At 48.5% G+C, this 17,864-nt stretch overlaps 1 protein-coding gene across 8 annotated transcripts in view; it reads right to left on the bottom strand.

Moving 5' to 3' along the window:
• The window catches only part of AGAP1 (ArfGAP with GTPase domain, ankyrin repeat and PH domain 1), a 505,060-nt gene that overhangs the window by 119,910 nt on the left and 367,286 nt on the right, over positions 1–17,864 (bottom strand). For all 8 annotated transcript variants that reach the window (XM_032857552.1, XM_032857553.1, XM_032857555.1 and 5 more), the window contains one exon: positions 154–315. In XM_032857552.1, coding sequence (XP_032713443.1) covers positions 154–315 — 162 coding nt within the window. The remainder of the gene's footprint in view (positions 1–153; positions 316–17,864) is intronic.

Raw genomic sequence — 17,864 nt, 5'->3', positions numbered from 1 at the left:
CTGGGGCAGCCTGGCACACAGAATGCACGTGTGGTGACCAGCATTGCTGTGCATGTGTGGTCCAAAGGGTATGGGACCTCCCCCCAGTTTTAGAAATAAAAACTAATTTCCAGGAATGCAGACTCTCACCCTGAGCTCCCCGGGAAACCTTACCTTCAGCGGTGCCGGAGAGCCCGTCAGCTTTGAAGTTGCTGGTACTTTTCTTCCTTCGGTGCTTCTTTCTGTTCGCGTGAGGGGAGGGGGGCGGGTCGAGCTTGGGGCTGGTGGTGCTGGAGATACTTGGGCTGGAGCACACGGAGTCGCCCAGCCCTGTGTCTGCCATGGGACCAGAAAAGGCAAAAGAATGCAAAAGTTAACACTTATAAAGCCAGCTTCGCAAAAATACGAAAGCAACGTTCCTCCACTATCCTACCAGGTCCCACAAGTACTTTGTTAGGCGAGCTCACTGGACTGGAGGCCCCAAAGCATGCAGTATTAAAAGTTCATGGGGCTGTTTCCTCTAACGTACCACCTCCCATTTAAAAAAAAAAAAATACTTTGTTTCTGGATCACTGTAGGCTATGAATTTAAAATCCTCCACTTTGCATGGCTGGGGTTCTGGAAAAGCAAAGTGAGAAGTCCATGCTTTTTACTAGTTTATTTTTCTCGTCCCATAATTACCCTGATCCATTAGGAGAGAAATCAAGATGTCTGTGGACGCATACGAAGGTGTCCTGGGGGTGGCTCGGCCTCTGTGCACGCACACAGGGGAGAGGGAGTCCCAATTAGCTCACTTCCACCCTCAATGTCATGTACAACTGCAGCATGGGTTTATTATTAGTGAAAAACAGCATGCGTCTCTCTCCCCATAGCAGACCTGCCAATTTTTGATTCTCTTGACTCTTCGGGACCTACCCTGTGTCAGGCACATTGACAGGCAATGGAATTGTCCCAATGTCCCAATGACCGTTCCCCCATCCCTACCCTTGAGGAGCTGAAGCCTCACCACGGAGGCAGATGAGGAGAACGGGCAAGGACGACTGGCCTCTGCGATGGCAGGGCTGGCCTTTTGCTCCTTCACTCTGCCCCTTGGGCAACCACTCAATTCAACGCACCACTTTCATTCCCAACTGTGCATCCTAATTCTTTGGTCACTCTACAGCTGTAATGCTCTCTCCCAGATGAATGCTTCTCATTCCTGCACTCGGAGGTCTGCCAGTTGTCTGGCTCTAACCAGCATGCCTGTCCCCCAGCGCAGCTGTAGATGCCCTTTCCCTGTTTGATGCTGAGCATGGAGTGTGGGCACCATTCCCAGCAAGCTTCCCCAGGTCCCTCCCATCACCTGGTACTTCTTTCTAAAGGCACGCACCCATGTTTCTTTGCAAGATGTTAAGAACATACACTTGACTCACATGTGGTCAAGTAACAGCTGCCACCACATGGGGTGGCTCTATGTCTGCGCCCTCTAGTCCCTTCGGAGACTCTTTCCCTCTGCCTGCCCTGTAACAGCACACGGCCTTGAATGCAACGGCCAAGGAGTCCTGGTGCATCACGTGGCTGGCACATCCCCCTGCACCTCGGTGATCCTTCACCTGGAAGGATCTGAAGGCAGATCCTTCACTGCCTTGCCCACTCGTGCTGAGCACACAACCTGGTACCTCCACCTACATGTCACCAGGGAAGACATTAACCTGGGAGGAGTCCAAACAAAGCCCCAGCTTGCAGACGCAGCAATACTGAGCTGGAAGCACTGGTGAACACTGGCGCAACAAGACCGGAGGACATCATGTCGTGCGTGTCCCGCTCACAGATCCTCGGACTCACCCAAGAAGAAAAGTGCTGAATGCTCTTGTCAAACACCTCACTGGAGGCCTACACAGCTGCCCCACTGACACACATTTTTGACAATTTTTGAATAGTAAAGGGAAATCCACTTCATGTTTTCTCTCCTTAATGAGCTACCCTGTTTAGTCTACACACACACAAAGCAATTCTCCAACAGCCTAATTTAGGATCCACCTGGAAGGTCACTTCAACTCCCTGAAATACTAGTAATAATTCGCCCTCCTGGGGAACAAAATGACGTGTGTTGGTGTCCAGGAATCTCCCTCCATTCCAGGTGCAGAAAACTGTTCCTAAAGTCACTAACAGGGACTTGGTGATTTCATTCCCAAGTTTTCTGGGCATCTTGGAATATTTGTAATTCAGGGAGAAATCTCTGATTCACCTGAAGGAAGTGGCTGAGGGGCATCCTGGGGCAGCAGTGACACCTGCCTTCCCCCGAGGGACCCTGAGCAGTCTCTCCAGCCTTCTTTTCCATGGGCACCTTCCACACCAGCACATCCTTCCACCTGTGGCTCCAGCGTTCCACTGCGCCACTGGCTTCCAACTGGAAACCCCTGCCCAGGGACACCTGGTCATGTCCACAGATGTTTCTGGTTATCAGACTGAGACAAGGTGGAGGTGTATGGACATAGAGCAGGTAGAAGCCAGAGATGCTAAAAAATGTCCCAGGACACACAGGACAGCTCCCACCACTAAAAACTGACTGGTCTAAAACGGCAACAGGGAGAGACCCGCAGGATCTGAATTGCTCTGTTCCTCGTCACCGGCTCAGTCTCCTGGTCTGTCCGTGTGAACCCCCTCACGACAATGAACCTCTTGGAACACTTGCTTTACCTGCTTTGAGTTGGCCCCCCCACCCAGGTGATGGCATTGGCGTCCCACTCCCAGGAAGCACACAGGTGGGGGCAGGTGTCCTTCCTCACTAGGCACTGCTTGCAGACCACTCCCCCTCCAGCCCCATCCCGTGAAGCAATCCCCCCATCCCGCCAAGACTGCTCACACCCACTGACCCCTGGCATCTGCTCCTTCTTCGCTCCCTGTTTTAGCAGCAGCTCACCCCACCCTCACTCAGGAGTGACAACATCCAGCTCCTCCTAGGTGCTCACTTCAGCATCCTGGCCTCTTAGGCCTCTGCCTCGCTCGATAAGCTCCCTCCTTCCCTCTGGCCCTCATGGTCCTGACTCAGGCCCGCCACAGGAAGCCAGCTTCACTGGGTCTCATTTTTTTGTCTCCCAGGTCACTTACACCAGGACCCACACTCTGAGGGTTAATCCAGCAGCACTCTTCGCCCTCTACCCTTCCTGATCACTCATCCAACTTGACTGCTAACTTCCACCCCCACCTGCTTGGCGCCTACGCTCAGGCCCTGCTGGAGGGACACCCTCATTCCCACTGGGGCTGGACCACTGGCCTACCCTTCCATCTATTACATTCCCGGAGTAAAGCTGCTTCCCGCTCTCCAATAGGCTGTATCACACCCCCTCCATTCTCCCCAAATGCCCCACACCTCACTCCATCCCCCATAAAGACATCACCTTTCATTTTGCTGAAGACAGAAACAAAACAAAACAAACAAAAAAACCCAACCAAACCAAAAAAGCAGCAATCAGAAGAGAGCATCCTCCTTCCTGTCCCTGGTTCTCATAGATCGGGGGCCTCCTCGCTCTGGGAGCTGGCTCCCAGCCCATTTTGCTCCTGGAGTGACTTTGCCCCAGTCTTTCATACCCTCTCTGTCCTGCATCAAACGTGCTGTATCACTGCACTGCCTCCTGTTTCTAACAAAAACCTCCGTGACCCTGTGCCCTTGCCCAGCCACCACCTGATTTCTGATCCTCTTTAAAGCAGAGCCCCTGAGCCTCTTTGCTGCTTGTGTCTGGTCAAGGCTGATCCCACTCCCATCAAGCTTGCCCCACCAGCCGCTGCCCTGCCTTCACAGTGGCCACCAGCACTATCACAGCCCCATCAGTGGACAAGCCGCGGTGGGCTTGCGTGGGTCTTGGCAGCACCCCACACGGCTCACAGCCCCCACCTTTGTGGACAAGCCAGAGTGGACTGGACGCCCGTCAGATCACAGGGAAACTAGGAAGGTGTGGGTTTTAGAACCTAGAGGAGAGGCCCTCAGAGAGCTGCTGTCCACGGCTACCTGGCATCCAGTCCCACTGCCTCACGTGGCAGGTGGTGTCCCTACGTGGAACGCTCCGCCACCCAGGTGTTTGTGTCCCCGGCGACGAACGCCTTCCTGGCAAGATGTGACCCTTACGGAGGCAGAGACTTGCTTCAGCCTCTTTAGCAGGATGCAGCCGGGCACAGATTTGGGATGAAAATGGGAGTTGCATGCATATTTGTGGCATTAAGTTTTATAAGGAGTTGAGGTCCCTTTGAGGAACACTCACACAGGTGGATGGTGCTTTCTGCTGCGTAACAGAGAAGCACTTGGTGACTTCCTGGTAAAATACGGGCACACAAGTTTCCAGCCATCCGGGACCTGTTTCAAGGTGAGCTTCTAACTCTGTGAATGAGTCTACGCACACTGAGAGTAGGAAGCCTTAAATACGCCACGTACACTGCATGAGCATGGAGTGCTGCATGAGCCAACTCTGGCCAGGCACCTGAGGTTCAGCACCAAGAAAAGGGCAAAAGGGGCGCCTGGGTGGCTCAGTGGGTTAAGCCTCTGTCTTTGGCTCGGGTCATGATCCCGGGGTCCTGGGATCGAGCCCCGCATTGGGCTCCCTGCTCAGCCGGGAGACCGCTTCCCCCTCACTCTCTGCCTGCCTCTCTGCCTACTCGTGATCTCTGTCTGTCAAGTAAATAAATAAAATCTTAAAAAAAAAAAAAAAAGAAAAGGGCAAAGTCCCTGCATCACAGAGCTGATTTCTATGAGTGAAGGAATGCCTATTTAATTTCTTGCTCAATGTCTTCATGAAGAACTTTTTCTGGGGCCATGTTATCGGAACAGAGAGGGAAGGGGGGCTCATGCGTGCAGTGGGCACGCCAGCTGCACGCAGGTCACTGTATGCTCACGCAAGTGACCCTGCACACAGACAGAAGTAAGGTGAGGCGCCATCTGTATGCCCACCTTCCTCGGTGGAGCAGGCTAACCGGCTGGCCTTGTAGGTCCCCTTGAGAAACAGAAATGTGACTTGGGACAACTGGTTGGGCCATGAGGACTCAGAATGAGTGTGTGAGGGTGACAGGGAGACAAGGTACCACTGAGTTAGAAGGCCCTGGGGCGGGGTGGGGCTGGGGACAAACAGAACACAGGAGCCCTGGCCACTGGAGGGAGGGAAGGAGATAAGCTTTTAAGATGACACAGGGTTGTCATAATGAAAACAGAAAAGCAGGATCAGCATTTGTAAACCCCATAAATTCTATTTCAGACAAGAAGGAAAATGAATAAAGTAACCGATGGGCACAAAACACTTTGGAATCCATGAGTACTTCCCACCTGCTGCCTGATTGCTAGTGCACCAGGTAGTGGGCCCAGGTCCCACAGAGAGGACCATCCTTGCCCGGGTTTAGAGGTGACGAGCTGGGGCGGTGACTCTCAATGCCACTCTGCAGGTGAAGGTGGAGCCCATCTTTCTTGTCTCCTCCTGGTCCCATGTCTGTGTGTCTGTGCCCCCACACCTCTGCCCCCCTGCCCCACGCCTCCCCTCAGCAATTTACTTCCACAGGCAGCAGCGCTGTGGCCACCTAGAGGCTGGAATTCTACAGTGGAGGGGCTGAGGCGGGGGACGGAGTGGGACAGGAACACAAGTATCTGGAAAAACCAGATGCTCCAGGCCACAGTCAGTGGGAGCAGGGAGAGCTCAGGAGTGCATGGCGGGGCGAGGGGGCTGTATGTACAGGGACCGGGTGGTCTGGCTGTGGGAGGGGCCTGCTATGGCATAGGGGAACCCAGCTCTCGAGGGAGCCTCAGGACCCTTGGTTGGGGGCCGGTCAGGGGGGCTGTGGCAGGAGACACGACTCTGGCCAGCAGGGCTATTCTGGAGGCTGGGGTGGGTGGGGCAGAGAGAGCTACATTTGTAGTTAGTTGGGTCCTGAGCTGCTGTATTAATGCCCCTGGCTTCCAGATCTTGAGAACCCCCTTTTCAGAGGAGTTGTTTAAATTCCCCTGGTTTAAAATATGAGCAATCAAAATGTACTAGGCTTCCATGCTGTGCTTTTCCATTTCCGACGACTTCTCTTGCCTGACAAGGTATCCCTCAAAGTGAAGAGGCCCGGAAAGCCCAGCCCCAGACGCAGTAAATGAGCTCCAGCCGCAGCCCACGGGACGCAATCCGCTCCTCCTGACTGAATACAAATAATGCATTTTATTTTGTATCAATTACGGGGCACTGGGATAGCCGGCGACCATGGGCAGAGCTAAGTACGGGAGGGCGGGCGCGAAGAGAAGAAAGGCATGCCAAATTAAAAAAGCAAGCGCCTCATTACTCCACATCGAACCCGACTTTGACGGAGGGACTTGGAGTCCCCTGAGTGTGCGACGCCGAGCCGGCATGGGCTGGTCCGCTGCCGTCCCGTGCGCTCAGTGTCAGCCATTAGTTCTTCCCAATCGGGCATCAATGTTCAAAGCACACCCCAAAAAATATATAATATGAGCAATAATGATAACAATCTGCAGTCTCTCCAGGCTCCGGTACGTGAAGTATGAGTCAAAGACGCGCCTCACTTTTCACTCGGAGAGCTGACAAGCATGACCAGAGGGGAATAAAATAACATTCCGCTCGCATAAATATCAAGCAGCCTGCTTGAGACGGATGGCCAGGAATGTATTCTTAGCTATCATTCCGGCAGACAGGCCCAAGGACACTCATAACTTATTTTACAATCATTTAGTTTCAGCTCAAGTGGAAAACGTGACAACTTATCTCTGCTGACAAGATGCCATATCGAAACCTTACAATTAACTCTCCTCCGATTATCTGCCCAGCCGATCATTAGCTGGGCCATTTCTGATGAACTGTTGCAGGGAGCTTGCCTTGGCGGGAGCCTTCACTGCCAGGTGTGTAGATAGGTTTTTGATATCCCGGCTGATATTCAAATACTCAGGGCTCTACGCATGTGGCTCTCACGGCTCGGCTGCTCCCAAGTCTCTGGAAACGCGTCTGCTGGGGGAGGCATCCTTCAGCTCCACTCTGGAAAGGGGTGGTGACCCCCACCCTGCCCCCCACAACCGTATGTACTGCTCTTCCTGAAGCGGCGGCTGGGCTGGCCGTCCCTGCACACATCCTCAGTCCCCACCAGGTCAGAGGTCAGGCCCTTCCCAGGCACTGGAGGGAGCTTGACCTCGCACCACTCTTCTTTAGTGGGCTTGGTTTGGAGAGAGGGGACATCAAGAAGTTGCTGCTGGAAGCTGCTCACATGACCAGAGGAGCTGCTAATGGTCCCCAGGGCTGGCTGGCTGTTAATTTCCAGTGTATCAAAGATAGATACAAAAACCTTCAAATGCATGCTCATAGGAAGTACACATCTATACAAAAACAAAGGAAGCAGGAAAAAGGAGAAGGACAGGTGTGTGCACACCAGCCCTCCCTGTGTCCTTTCACATACTCCCTACCTTACTCATTTGGCAGTATGAAGTAGTATATATTCCTAAAAATCCTTTTTTTTGGGGGGGGGTATTGAAAGAATACAAAATGATCAAAGACAGGGCTATTTGTCCATGCTGGGTTGGGGGCAGGGGGCATCAGTTGAGGGCTAAGACCTTCTAAAAACCCAAGATGAGGTCACGTAGGAGCCAGTGAATTAAAACACATTTCCTTCGAGACAAGGCCAACCATATAAAGCTCATTTGGATCTTTAAGAAGGGCTCTGTTCTTTCTGAAGCTCAGAGAGATGTGCGGGCTGGTAAATAAAGAACAGGCCACCTCTGCCATCCAAGGAAATCACAACATCCCGGCCTCTGTTAAAAGGTGAGTGTGAAGTGAAGTTCAAAACCTCGCCCCTTCTCATAGTCCTTTTGACGGGAGCTTTCAACAGGAGGAGGTTTACTTGAATCCCAATCTCTGAAGATGTTTCAGAGACTGGTATATTGTCCGGTTCCCTTTGCCGCTCACGGCGCTCACACAGAGGTACACGGTGTCAGAAGAAGGGGCAGCAGGGACACGATGGGGGTTCGAGGAAGATGACAGGTGTTGGGGGAAGGAAGAGACACCACAGTGTTAGACTGAGTTACAAAGTGGGGAGGAAAGGAATACAATAGGAGGGGCCAGAATGGAGAGAAAATGTAGGGGAGAACCATCTCCTACCAGGGCCACGTTCAGTCGCACCACGATGTCTCTGTAAATAAAACTAAAGTATTGGAATTGATCTTCATTTATGTGAAGCCCTTACACATCTGTGACAGCCTTAAAAATAGTGGCACAAATGCTGATCAGTAATCAGGATGCAGGATTTTTTTTTTTTTTTTTTTGAGGTGATGGAAATGTTCTAAAGAGGACTGTGGTGATGGTTGCACATCCCTGTGAATCCACTAAAACTCCCGAATTGTATGCTTTGAGTGAATGAAGTGTATTGCTATGTGAGTTTTATCTCAATGAAGCTGTTAAAAAGAAAAAAGAGAGAGAGAGAAAAAGGGGGGGATGGTCATTGTGTTAAATGCTACGAAGCAATCAAACAAGGAAGATCAAGTCAACATCATAGTCTAGCAAGATGCAGGGAGCATATCAGAGTGAGGGTCAGGAAGGGACCTGGGGATCCATGGGACTGACGGTCTGGTCCTTCAGCCATGTGTCAGGACCTGGCTGTATGCTTCGGGTGAATGGCAGACCCCGGAATGTTCCATCCTTCTCTGAGGGAGCTGTGCCAGTCTCCCCCACCTCCTGCAGAGCACAACATATGACTGCAGCCAGAACGGCCTTGTTCCTCTCAGGTCTCTCTAGTCTTCCCTCAAGCTGGATGGCCAGCTTGCATTGAAAACCATGATCTGATCTCAGGGGATGAAAGGCAGGAACGTGTTATGGTCCAGTGAGGCCGACAGCCTGAGGAAGTCAATGTGGGAACATGCTGGGAAGGAACATATCAGGGAATGCAAGTCAGTATTTTACACTTGAGGATCAAAAATCAAATTGTTCTCTAGTTGATTTTTAGCTGAATTAATCCAGCATACTCGGAAAAATGCAAAGGTGCTCGGAGCAAGGCTGTTAAGTAGAAATGAAATCATTTCAAGAGATGTCTGTTTCTTTCCAGCCTTCTCTATTTTTACATAATCAGCCACAACCATTTCTCAAGTTTGGTGCTTATAAGTAGTAACTGACAAAGAAATCCTGGTTCACATGGGAGGCTCCACTGGCTGGGCAGGCTGGGGAAGGACTGAGCATGTCTGAGAAGAAAACTCAATTAGAGAAGTTAATTAAATGTCTGCTCCCTCTCTGATAATGTAAATTTCCCATTTTAGGAATTTAGCTGTTTCTATTAAAAGTCACATGGAGTCAAATTACCAACTGCTGCACAAGAAAGCATCCTGTCTGATGCAGGAATAGCTAGCTTCCTAGGTAGGCGGGGCGCCTCTGTCCAGGGTCCTGAACACATTCAACCACAGCATTCGGGTTCAAGGAAATACACCACAATAAAGGCTGCCTCTTCATGACACATCCCTGTTCTTAACCTGCTGACATCATGTGATTTGAAGAAATAGGGAGCTGGTGTCCTCAGCTTTACGAAAACCTGATACACAGACACCCAGACTGAGAAAAGAGGTCATTTGCTTGTGACATACCCTACTGCTCCAGGGTCAATTACAGGTTACAAACAAACAAAAAACATCAGAAAGAACAGAATATGTCTCTCACTTTGCTTAATTATTTCTTCTGCTAGGATGGACTTCAAAATTTTGACCAATGCCAACACTTCTGCATATATTTTTGAATATTTAGAATTATGGCATTAGGACAATTTTCGAGGTACTGGTTGAAGAAAATAAGCATTTGTGGGGCTCTGTATACTTTTGGAAGCTCTGTGCCTGTCTCGCCAGCAGAGTGTGAGGTCATCCAGCTAACCAAGTCCTTGAAGCCTGCATATTGACTGCTGGCCAATTTGCACTTCAGCTCCTCCCCTGCCCATTTCCATGAAGCAGCCCCTGGTCCTCTGAATGGCCTACATCACATGGCATAAGATGGAAACATTGAGGGCAGGGAGAGAACCACAATGTGTTCCACAAAGAGGAATCAGCCCAGCTGTACAATCAGAAAGGCAGTTCAAAATCCTAGCTGGCCACTTGGGGGAATTCATATCCATTAGCCTCAATTTCTTCACAGGTAAACTGGGCAAAACACCTGTCCTGAACACCCACTCTTGGCCTGCCATGCCTCAACGTGCTCCTTTCCCCATCTTGGCCGAAAGCAACGGCACCCTCCTGCTGCTCAGACCGGTGGCCCCGGGCTGCCCGACTCCCCCCTTCCTCTCATATCTACCCCTATCCATGAGAACAGAGCCGCATACGGCTTCAGCCATTTGCTCAGTGTGGTGGCAGGCCAGCTGCTAGACAGACATGCAGAATGGCTCATCAGCATCCAGCTCTCTTCTAGAGTTGGAACAATCCAAGTACGCAAAACACAGCTCCTGTCCTAAACAGCTTACATTCTAATGCAAAAATATTACCAGCAGACATACAGAACACACAGGCATTCACAGCACTGGAGGAAGGACGGTGCATGCTATAGACAGACACAAAGCACCGAGGGCGGAGTGTGGATCTTGAACACTGTAAACACAAGTCCACAAAGGGTGGTCAAGTTTTCTAAAATAATAATCATCCAGTAAGTCAAAACTGAGGATTCTCAACACCAAAATTCACACATGACTGATACGATAACATTAGAAACATAGGGGGAAATTCTGCTAACTATTGGAATGGATCCTGGGAAACTGACTTTGAGATATGCCTCGACTACAGCTAGAAGACCACAGCGCTATTGACAGGCTGCTTGAGGACTCCTCAGTAGTGGGACTGCGTGCACCAGATGACCTTCACCATGACCTCCCAACCCCTCTTTGCACTTCCTCTCAACACAGGGCTCCTATCACCGCCTTCCTTCCCAGTGCTGTGATTTTGTCTGTGGGTGTTTCTCTTACATGGTAGTGTCCCTCCAGTAGGGACCAACCAGCAAAAATCGGTGCTCAATAAAAAGGTCTTTGAAAAACAGAGGGTCTCAAGACTTAACTGGCAGCACAAAGAACATAAACATGAGTAATTTTTTTTTTTAAATGCCAGAGGAAACAAACATCCAGTATATCTAGAATTGTACGTTTAAGACCCGGAGACTTTAAATATTATTTAAACGCCAGCTGAAAAACCTGTAATAAATATCCACACAGTTTTGAGCACTTTGCAAAATAAATTATTACCATACAAAGATGATAAATTATATTTTTTAAAAAAAGATCTCAATTTCCCCCAGGCATCCCATGTAACATTTTGTTGTTTCAAGTCAATGGTTGTTATTTTTGTTTTGAATGAAATCAAATGTTAATTTGCAAAGTCAGAGAAATGATGTCATTAAAAATAGTATTTGAAAAACTTATTGTCCCACGTGATTTCACTATTCTCTCCTAAGCTGTGGGACAGGCAGCTTGATTATGAAAAGGGACCCTTGAGCTTCCCAAGTCTTTATTGCTGGTAGGTGGCATGCCCCCATCACAGGAGCTAGAGAGAGTGCTGTGGTGTCAGGTGCCTCAAACAAAAGGCCGGGCCACTTGAAAGAGGCCCCGCCAGCCTCTGAAACTCCATTCCCTTCCACCACACCTGGGCCCACACAATAGCCCCAGTCAGTGGGCTTGAGGTTGCTGAGTGGGACTCCCTCGCTCCCTGAGCCACTTGGCCAGTGAGGGAAACTCCAAACGGTTGGGTTCCATGAGTAACCCGCCCATAGAAAACCCTGGAGCTGATGGAGGGCAACCTGCAACCACTGCAGACACAGGTGACGCAGCTCAGTGCGGAGAGGAGCAAGACCTTGACTACCTATTCAGGGAGCATGTGCATGGATGTATGTAGACAGCAGATATTCACTGATTCAACAAACTACTACCCAGTGCCTGCTTCGAGGGGTGTACTGTTCCAGACCCTGGGGAAAGAGCAGTGAAGGAAACAGAAAAGTATGGTGGTGCAGTTAACAGTGCAGAACCCTAACAGACTAATCCAACTGTAATCCCACGTGGCTACCAACTGATTCGCGCGGATGCTGAAGGTACCTAAATTTGCATCACGAGCTGCCTTGGGTACCTGCTCTGTAACTGAATAACCTTTTAACAAAATAAACATTTGGGGGAAAAATACAGAAACACCCCTCCCCTAATATTCAAATGTGAAGATCTGGGCCATGAATTCTATTTTTTTTTTGGATAAGAGTGAAATGACTCCTTTAACAGCTACTGAAAAGAGAATATTTCTCTTTCCTGCTGTTCCAGAATTTTGCTAACCTGCTGCTAATGACTAATGACTGCGCTACATATTTCATGTAGATTCCAAGGCTGGGGTTGACCTCTAACTCTTCTGCTGGCAAACCAGATATTATCAACCCACTCATGTTTCTAACTAGTGGCAGGTAAGCAGTGGCCACACACTCATTTAAATAAGTAAGTTGAGACAGTAAGGTCATCTGTTCATTGAGCACTGGAATCAATCTGGTGTGACATTAATGAGAAGATGAGGTTAATGACTTCTTACTTTTGACACACTTAAACACTGTATTTAAAATATTTACCGGGTCACAAATAGGCAGCAGGTCCAGATGGCAAACAAGTAGATCAGAGTGGGCTCTCTGGTTTTCATCCAAGATTTGTAGTCAGGATTCCTCCTTGTTGCAAAGGAGCCTGATGGTTTCCTGCATTTGGCAAGCTTTAAGTTCTAGGGGTGCAAACACAGCCCAGTCCACGAAGAGGCTAGCGGGCTGGTGAAGTGTGATGCATCTCCAGGCCAGGATTCTGATCATGTAACGGAAGAGGATACCATGGATTTGGGGCTAGCGTAAAACGAGTGATTCCCATGGGTACTACCCGTGAGAAATCAAGGCTGCCCCAAGCTTAACTAGGGTGACATTCATCCTGCTTTGCTTGGGACAATCCCCGTTTATGCCAGTTTCCCACCGTAAGTATTAGCACATGGGCACCTCAATCTTTTTAAAGATTTTATGTATTTATTTATTTACTTGAGCGAGAGAGAGAGAGCACACACACGCATGAGCGGGGGAAGAGCGGGGGGTGGTGAAGAACCTCAAGTGGACTCTGTGCTTAGTCTGGAGCATGGTGTGGGGCTCGATCCCATGACCCTGAGATCGTGACCTGAGCCGTCCATGGGCACCCCAATCTTAATCCCACTCTGCGATCCTTTCCAAGAATGAGAAAAAGAACAAAGCTCAAGAAAATCTAATGATTTTGATGGTTAAGAATTAGGTACGTAAGAGGTTGTGTGAAAATGGCACAGCCCCTCTGCAAACCTGCCCTTTATTTCTGTGTTCCATGCAGCTGGGAGTCATGACAACCTTGCGTCAATCTCAAATCAAGAATCCCCCCGGACTGCTAAGTACAGGAAAAGTTCGTAACATGACAGATAATTTTAACCTGACTGAAACTCTGTCAAATTTTATACTCAGGATAACTGTCTCTGCCAATAACCCCATGGATAAAGATACCAGGAGTAATATCTTCATTCAGAACCGCAGCCAAGATATCATTTCATTTCTGAAGCACAGTTTAAAGTACAGCCTTTTTCAATAGATGATAATATTGGTCAAGTGAGTGGCTCTTATTTTGTCTTCTCTACAAAAATGACAAATTGCTGTCATCTCTAAAATTAATGATGGTGTGTAAAAACGAAGATTAAGCTTGCTTCTGACAAGAAGCAGTTAAGAATGCAGCATTAAGTCTAGAACATTCTTTTAAAGAAAAGAACAGATGTCACTGATACTACAATGGTTTTATCGTGTTACTTCCAGCACTGTCTTAGAACTTGGGCTTTCCCCTGGCAAAAAAAAATAAAAATGCAACACAATAAAATAAAGTGTTTGGAGATTCTGAGTGGAATCTGCTTTGAGCTTAAAGCATTTTCTTTATTGTGGCTAAAAATTTTGTCAATATGGTTCAATCAGACACTATGGTTGATCTTTGGGGAAATTGCTGTAAAATAAAATGAAAGATAAGATTGTGTTCCCAAACATAATAACTGACATTTTTCTCCTTTTCCTTAAGCAGAAGGCCAGCCCCCTGTGGCCGATGGAAGGGTCAGTGGAGGGTGCAGCAGCCCCAGCTAGAGAAGTGGAATCTGCCGCCTGCTATTCATCAAAGAATCGCTCATTCCCATTCTTCCCTACTGCTGCCTTTTATCCCCTGGGGTGAGGTTAAAAGAAACAACTACCCACCAGCCTCCCCAACCAGGATGTGGGCCTCCTCCCTGCCTCCAAGGCTCTGCCCGCCCCTTTCCTGAGGAATACCTTTTTTTTTCCTATTCTCCCCCCACTTCTACAGAAGGTTCCAGGCGATCCACAATTTTCTTCTGAATACGCTCTTGCCAGTTGCCCCTGCCCACACACCCTGGCACAGCCCACCTTCCAGCAGTGGCCGGGACCAGCTGTCTCTAATCTTTCAGATTCTATGGCTCACAGGCTTCGGGAGACTCTGAGTGGCCCCTGGAAGTGGGGACTTCCAGGTTGTCTGGGCATGAAATGGAAAGGGTCTCTCAATCCACATGTATGCAGACCCCAGCATCCACCCCACTTCCACAGTCTCAAACTCCAGCCCCGACTGGCTTTTATCAGTAAACACTCCCCTCTCCATTCACAGTGGCCAAGGGCTCTCAGGAGTGGCCCCATTGCTACTTCTGGTGCCTCTCTGACTCCCTGGTTCTGGCCATAGAAAAGGAAGAATGGATCTATGTATTTTCTTCTTTGAAATTCGAGTTCGTTTGCTCATTCTAGATCCAGGGGCACTTCTTCACAGGGGAAATGGTCTCCCTCTATCCAGCACACCTTGTCATTCGGCTGAGACCCTGACCTTTGGAGGCGTGACTACCTGAAGGACAAGGATACCCCACGGACCTGGAGGGATAGCCTGGCTGGGGCTGTGCATGCAGCTAGGGTGACCACAGAGATTCTGCTCTTATTTTATGAGACTGAGAGGGAAACAGAAAAAAGGAGATGCTGGTATTAGTGAAGAGAGCATGCACGTACAAGCTTCTTGCAAAATGGGCACAAAAATGGAATTCACTAGGCACGCTCAAAGTAACAAGTCTAGATAGCCTTGGCTACGTGGGGGATTTAAGTGGAGCTGCTCAATTGTGAAGAAAGAGAACAAAATGATGACATGGAGACAGCATGCAGAAGAAGAGGCTGAGATGAGGTGTAATTAGGACTCTCACAGTATTTTCTAGCTCCTCTGGGAAAGCATGGCCCTTTGTGAAGTGTTACAGCTACGATTCTTACAAATCCAACTTCAGTACACATTTGCAGGAAGAAATTTGAAAAGTGAGATCACACACAGAAGTGGGAGTCTGATTCTATCTGACTTCACATCTGGTACTTCTCAGAACAGGCCTACTTGTTCAAGGCGTGCTTTCTGGCGGAGACAGGACGGGGCCAGCAAGAGCAGGATTCAGAGCCTTGCCCTCTGTCCAGGCAGACAAGGACATTCACGGACTATGAAACCCTGTAATTTCCTCAATATAATTAAACTCGAGGCTGAGGCACATTCCTCCTGAAGCCAATCCGTGTTTGTGAACAATTCAGCTTACTGCTGAAACTACGTCTGCCCTCCAGGGCACAGGGCAGGCTCGGCAGAGCGTCACCAGGATTGGACCAGTTGCTCTGCATTTGGTTGGGTCTTTCTGTATCTCTAATTTTCTTCACTGTGTGGCAAGGGGCAGGATGGGCGCAAGGACGCAGGTGTCTTGGCTCTCCCATGGCTGCCACCCAGGGCCCCAAATGCCTACCTCCAGCTCTTCTGCCCTCCATAGCCAGGCAAGGACCACTTTCTATTACCACAAAGAAAGACTCACTGCTCTTGGTTTTTGGATAAATTATGGTTTTGAACTGACTATACCTACTGACAAGTAGAAAGATTTGCAAATGTTTACCTCCTACTTTGTGTTTTCTAACTATAGCATTCCTAATTGAAATAATCTTATTTAACATATTTTTCCATAAATAGTATGTATTTATTGCTGAAGAATGAAAAGAGAAAAGGGAAAAACATTTACGATCTTGGAGATGTCTGTACTCTTTCCATCCAGCTGGGTTTTTACACATGCATGCAGGTGGGCACACGGGTGGGTACACAGTCGGCCTGGCCCCACCCACAGCTCGGGTTTCCACCTGTGTGTCACACCTGCATCACACATGACCCCTCCCATCTGTCACCCTGGGAAAATTATTCAAACTCTCTAAGACTGTGTTTTCTCATTTAAAAACGGGGATAACAATATGACCTCACAGAGCTGTACAGTAAATTTAATGAGCAATATAAAAAAAATCACCCAATCCAGGAAAACCACATGGCAAATAATAACATTTGGCTGTTCATTCCATTACATAAAACCTGAGTGGAAGTTCACTGGGTGGATACTGACTGAGGCGGCAGACCCTGTTCGAGGCCTGGGAAAGACCTGTGAACTTGGCAGAGTCGTTCCCCTCACATTCTGGTGGTGGAAGATAACAAATTAAGCAGTAAAGGAAGAAATCACAAGGTGATTAGGGGTACAGAGAAAGTAAGGCAGGGAAGAGGAGTGGGGGCACGTTTAGGGAGGGGTCACCAGCGCCTCATGGATAAAATGGTCTCTGCAGGGACATGAAAGGGACAGCTGGGGTGAACTGCACGAGAGCAAGGCTCAACCACCTCCATAGGACAAGGACACCTTGTCCTATGTCTGTCCAGAGAGAGTGCCCTTTTCATGGCCGTGCAGTGTCTCCTTGCAGGGGTTTACCATGATTTCTTTACCCAGTCCCTCACTGTTGGTGATAGAGGTTGTTTCAAATTTATGAACTGTTCTTAGAATGGAAAGTTAACGTATCTACAGCTAAAGTCACTTATAATCCAACATCGCAAATAAAGAAGAACACAGACACAACTAGAAGGGTGTATACCCTCAAACTGAAAACTTACTGTGGGGAGTTTGTTTTTAAAGCAAAAAGCTTCTCTGCCTTTTCAATTTTTCTCAACTATGATGTTTTATATTGAAGGAAAAATACAGTTATTATTGTAAAAATTAATGAAGGGAAATAGTAGTTAGCCACTTGCCAGAATGAAGGGATGTGGTAGTTAGCCACATGCCAGAGGGAAGGCAGCAGGCTTCCCAGAATGGGGTGACAGGTGCATAACTGACACCAGCGTGACACCGTGTTCTAGCCACAGGACAGATGTCACATCCATTTACTGGTAGTGCTTTCATACTAGTGCATCTAGTATCCATTTATCTAGAAATCAAAGAATCTTTTAAATAAGAAACAGACTATTGGTAACACAATTTTAAGTGAAAAAAGGACTAGAGTATGAAATAATTTCTTTTTTAAAACAAATACTTGTTCAGGAACTGGTATTAAAGTGATCTGATTGCTAACACTGTGGATTACAGCTTGCCTGTGCCCCCAGAAGAAAGCCGTGTGTAAAAACCAGGTGCTGGCTCAGGTAATGACCTACACCTTGACTTCCGTAGATGATAATTTTTCTAGAAAGCGTGCTCTGGATGGATGCTGTTGCCGTACAAATCTCATCTGGGGGCCTGACCCGCGTGTCTGGTGGGCGCTGCCACTGTCTTCTGATTGATTGGGGCTGACATGCCCCCAGACTTCAATTTCCCTCTGCACCCCCACCATAAAGGCATCTTGTGTGGAGATGCTGAGGTGCTGAGGTAGTGTTTCTGGACACAGGATTTCCTGGACATTTTGATGTCAAAGGAAAGCAGTTACGAGATTTCTGTGGGCTGGTTTTGGGGAGCAGAGATTCTTAGTTGACTTGTCACACCAATGCAAAGCTGGATATGAAATGAGAGTCAACAGCTGGTTGAAAGCTGAGTTTCTGATCTTGGAAAAACAAGCTCGACGTTTTGAAGTACA

This window comes from Lontra canadensis, unplaced genomic scaffold (assembly GCF_010015895.1).
Source record: "Lontra canadensis isolate GAN:19392208 unplaced genomic scaffold, GSC_riverotter_1.0 scaffold13, whole genome shotgun sequence".
Lineage (NCBI taxonomy): Eukaryota > Metazoa > Chordata > Mammalia > Carnivora > Mustelidae > Lontra > Lontra canadensis.
Note: the sequence above shows the minus strand (reverse complement) of the source record. Positions and strands in the feature narration are given on the sequence as shown.